The following is a 7,058-nucleotide window of genomic DNA, read 5'->3' as shown; positions in this document are numbered from 1 at the left end:
GTGTCTTCAGTTCTTGCTAATCTTCTTCGAACTGATCTGCGACTATAGACAGGTTCGAAATATGCAAATGACTCCATGACCGTTTTACTATGCGATACGACAGATGGGCGTATAAATAAATAAGTTAGAAAAATAATTTTACATGATAAATTTCACCTGTTATGTTTTCACAATAAATTATTAAATTCAAACTGTAAACTGTGTTAAGCTGTAATTTACAGTGTCTCAAGCTTTTGTCCAGAGTCTATAAATTTAAATTTTAAGTGTTTATAGGTGATTAAGGAAAACACAAGTGTCATGCACAACGTGCAAGTTTCATTTTACACCTTGTATAAAAAGCTAGATATTTTAAAGTTTGTCACCAATCGGATATCTACGAAGAAGAAAGATGGGAGCCTTAATACTTCTGTCCACACTGATTGTAGCTGGTATGTTTTTGCTTTAACTAATTCGATCTTTGTTTATCGTTTCTCTTCCCTATTCTGTTAAATTTTTGTCAGGACTATAATATTGACACAGTATATATTTGTATATTGTATCAAGTAATAGTTGATAGAATTTAACTTTAGATATAGACGATAAATGGACATAAAAAAAAGTATATTACAAATACATAATTGCTATCTTGTCTAAGTTTAGGTTTGCATTATAAACATTTAAACAAGATTAACATACATATAGAAACTTGATTAAATACTTTCTTGTCCATTGAAGTCTTGATGTTTTTAATTTTTTTTATTCATTCATCCTTGTCTTTGACATTTTTTTTTTGTTTCATCTATGTTTGTTTTTTGTTATCCGAAAATATCAAAATTCAATTCCCTAAACAAAATAATGTAAAAAAAAACCCCGTCTAAAATTAGGAAATTGCATTCATTGATCTGAAAATTGTTTTTTTTTTTACTTTGATAGTATTTATACATTAATAAATTTTAGAAATACATTAAGGATGCATCATTCTGCCTTTTGAAGTTTAAAAATAATTGTATCTGAGTGGAGTTGGGTAAATTCATTTTTGGTGAATTGTAACTTTAAGGTTAAGATTAATTATATAAAGTGGACTAAAAATGAGAACAAGGCCACTTATTGGTGTATGTGTATGTGATATGGTGCATATATGATTAATTTGTCTAACATTGTATTAAATTATCCTGTTGTCTCTTCCTGCTTTTGAAATAAATTGTTATTATTATTAATATAACTAATTTAACAAAAAATAAAAACTAACTGTAAAAAGGCTCATCATAGATAATAGTAATAGAATTGGAATTTTGGATTTGCGCCGACGCGCGTTTCGTCTACAAAAGACTCATCAGTGACCCTGGAATAAAAAACAACTTTAGCAAGGCCAAAGTGTAAATTATCACTGCGCTTTGTGTCTTTTTGTTTTATTGTACATACCTTGTAACATTTCTTTCATTTTATTTATTATTAAAGCTTCTGCTGTTGACATATGGCAACCAGCGAAAGAGCTGATAGAAAGTGTAGAAAGGGGAGACAAATGGCCGGTAAGTTATATTCTTTGAACATAACTGGGTATAACTATGTAGATAGTTGTCTCGTTGTCAATCATACGACATCTCCTTATTTTTATAAAGAAGAAGAGGCAATTTGTCCTGTAATTGGTTCACTCACAGAGTCGAAGTCGAAAAAAGATGTCATATTCTATACTGTATATTAAATTTCAAGTCATAAATAGTCCGAAACATTTTTTTACAATTCTAAACATCTCCATACACTCAAAATTCTATTCAACCTTTGTTAGTCTTGTATGTTTTTTTTTCATTTTGGTTAATTTATATATTTTTGAGGTAAGTGTGACGTCAATTTTCTCTGAACTAGAATACTTGTTTATTTAGGTGCTAGCTGAAGCCCGCCTCTGAGTGTTGGATTTTCAGGCTGTGTTTAAGACTCATTGCCCATTGGTTGCATTTGGATGTTCTATACACTTTGGTCTCTATAACACATTCCCCGTTTTAATTCTTAAATTAAATTTTGCTGTTGATATTGATTCAAAACTACAAATTTTACATGGGAGAGCGATGTCCTAACACTTTATTTAACGATAAATACTCAAAATTTAACAATATTTCTGCAAAACTTTTCATCAGTCATTAGGCGTTTAGTTTGCTGATATATTAAGAAAAAAGCCTAAATTAATTCAGAGGTGTTTGGACGGAGTTAATGGGCAAATACTAATGAAAAATGGGCCCATTCGAGAATAAAGAATAATAGGCAAAACATGTTAAAGATAGAGAAAAATAACCCAAAAATACGTCAAAGTGTTTGCCACATCAAGGCGCACTTTATTATGTCTGGACAGAAAGGAATAGCATGTGTATTAACACGTTGACAACCCTCTGCTGGGTACGACAACTAATGTATAAATAGTTATTATTATTCTAAATTTTGCTATCATATTTTCTAGGTCGATGACGCAGAAGGGAGAATCGTCGGTGGTGTAGATACAACTATTTCACAGCACCCTCATCAAGTGTCCCTACAAAGAAGTAATAGTCATATTTGTGGAGGTGCCATTGTAAATGCTGACTGGATTGTAACGGCTGCACATTGTGTCGACAGTTCCAGACCGTAAGTGTTTAGATATATTGTGATGAACTTAAGTGCACACATCAAGATATACTAACACATAACCAAAGACCTGAAGAACTGAACTTCGGATGTCCGAAAAATCTGGTAGATGGTCACAAGCAATTTTTTTCAGAAAAAAAATCACATCTCAATTTTAAAACCGTTTTCAAACGGATTGTATATAGGTTTTCTGTTTCTATGTTTTTTTTTTGTTTTTTTTTAACATTGTTTTACGAGTAAATCAATACTCATACCATGTTTTTTGGCGTTATGCGAAAATACAAATCTAATATACTAGTACACAAATTGATTTATTTTTCTGTTTAACGCCACATTGACACTATTGGCTATTTTGTGGCAGTCAGTCTTTCATGATTGGTCGATTCTGGAGTGGTTTGAGGTAACCACCGATCCACACAACAGACTTTTTGAGGTTAATTTATTCATAAAAAAGAGGAAAATATGAATAAAAATTCTGTTTTAAGACCATTACTTGTAGGTCCCTTTGTAGTGTGTTTCATATAGTTTGAACGTGTAAAACAACACAAGTCATATAAAACCACATTTTGCTCTCACTTATTACTGATGGATAATAAAACACATATTTTCTTTTTTCTCTGTATCCAGACAGGACTACAGGATACGAGCAGGATCTTCAGCTCATGCTAGCGGTGGGACTACGAGAAGTATAGAGCTCATTGTATCGGTAATTTTCTGATCATTTATTTCTAATCATTCAGGGTAATATATGTGTTAGTCTAGTATTGACAAGGCTACATACCACCCTATACACAGTTGTGTATTATTAGTTACACAGCGGTCTTTTGACATTATACGAAACCACGCCTACTAATCCTATTTTAAATATACACGGTCACCACGCAGTTGCTTTTAACCAATGAAATTCCTAGAAATTTATAGAAGGTAAGATACAAGGTCATTTTTTTTTAGAGATTTGACAGATCAGTCTAACGTTAAATGTCATCTACCATTACATTATATTTTCAGAGTCGACAATAATGTTTATAATTTAGATCACATATATAAAAATGAAGAAGCAAGAAAGCTTTTTTTGTCCAATACAAACAGCATATATATATATATATATATATATATATACGACACTACAGCTAATCTGGTCAATCTTTAAAAACGTGTTTCTGGTAAATAAATTATCCAAAATTGACAAAAATCACTAATAACCTGATTTCCTCTTTTATTACGTGTACGGCATCACATACGCCTAAACATAAACATGTAGAAATACTATTATGTCAAGATGGACTATTTGGAATTGGGTGCGAATATAATCATAGGGCATAATATATAAAAGAGGGCAGTCAAACTCATAAATCTAAAACAAACTGACAACGCCATGGCTAAAAATGAAAAAGACAAATAAACAACAGCACACACGACACAACATAGAAAACTAAAGAATAAACAACACGAACCCCACCAAAAAACCAGGGGTGATCTCAGGTGCTCCGGAAGGGTAAGCAGATCATGCTCCACATGCGGCACCCGTCGTGTTGCTTATGTGATAACAAATCCGGTAAATAGTCTAATTCGGTAGGTCCCATTCAGGAAAGGGAAGGGGATTGTAGTTACATATAAACTATGGGATCCCAAGTCATATACAATAATATATGTCATTCTGAAATATTATTCATATATTGTCTGCATTCTGTTATGAAAGCTAATAAGTAAATAAATAATAATATGTAAATGTTCATTAATATACTGTTATCAGGTGAAAATAATGTCATACAGACATACCAATGTCGAAGATAGTAATCCTACAGGCTCTTGCGTAACAAAAAAAATTCTTTGTAATATATTCACATGCTAACAGATTGTAGTACAAACATTTGGAAAATAGACTGAAAAACAGCTTACTGAAACCCCCAAAATTTTGTATATAACAGCATCATAGCATTTTTATATTGTGAAAAAAGCTAAATGAACCCCTTTTATAAACTCTTTTTTTTTAGCACGAAAATTACAACTCAGGATCTGGAACATTCCCAAATGACATTGCATTGATGAAAATGTCATCCAGTTTGTCATTAACCGGAAGTATTTCAGCCATTACTTTGGCAACAGGAAGTCCTGACGAGTTTGCTGGCCAGACATGTGAAATCACTGGATGGGGCAGAACTTGTGGAACATGTAAGTAATTAACCGAAACAAAGTCTGACAGAACGTGTGGAACATGTAAGAACATATAACTAAAACAAAGCCCGGCATAAACATGTTAATTCATACCTCAAACAAATTTTTGCAGCACTTTTGGAACATATAAGTCCATGGATCCCTAGAAAATGTTCACATGAACCATTGTAAGTGGCGTTCCATCAGCAGCGACACTAAGCATTTCATATAAATATTAAAACATGCGACACCTATTTCGTAGTTTACAACATTTTTTCTGGAAACCCATACATTCGGTATACAATTTTAGAGAGTGTCAAATCCAAATGAGACGAAACTTAAAATTTCAAAATGTTCATGGTCAACTTAAGCTGAGGGAGTAAATTTTTTTTGGACAATTGCATTATTCATAAAAAAACATCTATAATTATGTTTCTCTAGTACGCCTATTTTATAAAATTGTCAATTTTTATTTTCCAGGCGGTTTACCCACTAATTTAAAATCATTAAGCATGCAAGTGCTAAGAAACAGTGAGTGCAAAAACTATTGGACTGGCAACAACATAATTGACGGCCATATTTGTATATTCCAAGGAAGTGGTTACGGTGCTTGTAATGTAAGTAATGCACATTCTTACATGGGTACTGATTAAGTTTCTGTATGAAGCTTTATATATATATATTGCAGCGTTTCATATTTGTTATGTGGATTGAATTGTTACTTTACTGAGAAATTGTTCGCACGAAAGTAATAGGCCTCGACATTTATCAATATTCAAGATGTTTAATAAAAAAAACGCTTCATGATAAAATATTTAAGATATCAAGGGAGAAACATTAGAATAAGACATGTGTGTTCAGTATGTGTAGATGCTATATTATTTTTTATACAATGTATTTTCATTTGTCCGCAGTCTACTATAAATATATTTATACTCTTTATCACTTTCATTATATTATATCATCTATATTTATCATTAGGGAGACAGTGGAGGACCGATGGTTTGTTCTGGTCAACTGGCTGGTGTTACATCATGGGGCCAGAGTGGATGTCCAGGAAGTCGTCCTAGCGTTTACACTCGAATTGGTGTGTACAAAAGCTGGATGGACTTCGTGATGGCTTCAAATTCCTAAATATAATGTCTGAATAAACAATGCAGCATACTTGTGTTATTCTATTTTTTGTTATAAATGTATGCAAGCCAACCCTTTGATTGATTAATTGGTCTTTATTTCACGTACACAGTTTGTTTCAAGACAGAGAACAGATGGCTACGTGGAAAGAGCTAAACAAGATAACTTGTCATTGATAGCTTCACAGATAGTAACGTTTCACGTTCTCTACAATTTAGAATTAAAAAAAGTAACGAAAATATTTAAAATCAATGTTTTCCGTCAAACTTTCATTATTGAAATTGTGTTTGCTAAAAAAAATCTCGTAAAATTGTGTTTCAAAAATTGTCATTGTTCCAAATTTTATCATTGTTTGGATAAAATTGAAACATATTAGCTTCATTTAAAACATTGTTGTGACGTCATTCTATTGTTTTACCCGCCTTTATTTCAGTGAATGGACTATCATTTACCTGTAAGAAACCATTATGTTACCTTTAGCTGTCCAATATTTTCAAGAATAGCTCTCCTCTTTCTTGAAAATATCGGACAGCTAAAGGTAGCATAACTGATTCTTACAGGTACATGTTAGTTCAATCACTGAAATAAAAAAAAACCCATTAATTACTCTAATTGTTTTCATAATGTTAACAAAAATACAACCAAAAAAAAACAAATGACAATTATAGAGTCAAATTCCAATACAAAAGTTTTGTCACTCATCAAAACGGTTTTTTTTGGGAAAAAAAAACACTTTCAAATTGATTTTTAACATTACCAATACTTATATCCTCGCCATTTTTCTCATGTTTTTGTGATTCTCTTTTAGCACTAATTCAATAAGTTGATTATGCTCGTTGTAAGTCTTGTTTTTGTTGCTTTTATGAATTTCTTTTTTTAAAAGATTTATCCTCGTCCATCTTTAGGTTATCAAAATTGACCTGTGGTGTTGCTCTTATTCTTCCTAACATCATTTTCAACTATAATTAAAATGAAAAAAAGCAATAAAGTAATGCTTCTAAAATTTGAAAGATCATGCCGCAATACAAGGGCAATGTACAACCTAAATCTTATCCTGTGTACAAAGTGCGAATCTATAACTTCCTTCATGAACTACAGGACTATAATAGTTTTTATAATTTTCAAGTTTCGGCGTTGATTTGCAAATTGTTTTCTTTAAGTCTTATATTATTGCTTAA

At 31.7% G+C, this 7,058-nt stretch overlaps 1 protein-coding gene across 1 annotated transcript; it reads left to right on the top strand.

Annotated features, from left to right (window-relative positions):
- Nucleotides 1–278: 278 nt before the first annotated feature.
- Nucleotides 279–5,910, top strand: LOC143047751 (trypsin beta-like). Its single transcript, XM_076220985.1, has 7 exons — nucleotides 279–428; nucleotides 1,438–1,508; nucleotides 2,429–2,592; nucleotides 3,220–3,298; nucleotides 4,587–4,764; nucleotides 5,227–5,363; nucleotides 5,728–5,910. The coding sequence occupies exons 1-7, from the start codon at nucleotides 389–391 to the stop codon at nucleotides 5,878–5,880; spliced, it is 822 nt and encodes a 273-aa protein (XP_076077100.1). The 5' UTR covers nucleotides 279–388; the 3' UTR covers nucleotides 5,881–5,910.
- Nucleotides 5,911–7,058: the final 1,148 nt, after the last annotated feature.

The sequence above is a fragment of the Mytilus galloprovincialis genome, chromosome 10, assembly GCF_965363235.1.
Source record: "Mytilus galloprovincialis chromosome 10, xbMytGall1.hap1.1, whole genome shotgun sequence".
In the NCBI taxonomy this organism is placed as follows: Eukaryota; Metazoa; Mollusca; class Bivalvia; order Mytilida; family Mytilidae; genus Mytilus; species Mytilus galloprovincialis.
This window is presented reverse-complemented; position numbering and strand designations above follow the sequence as displayed.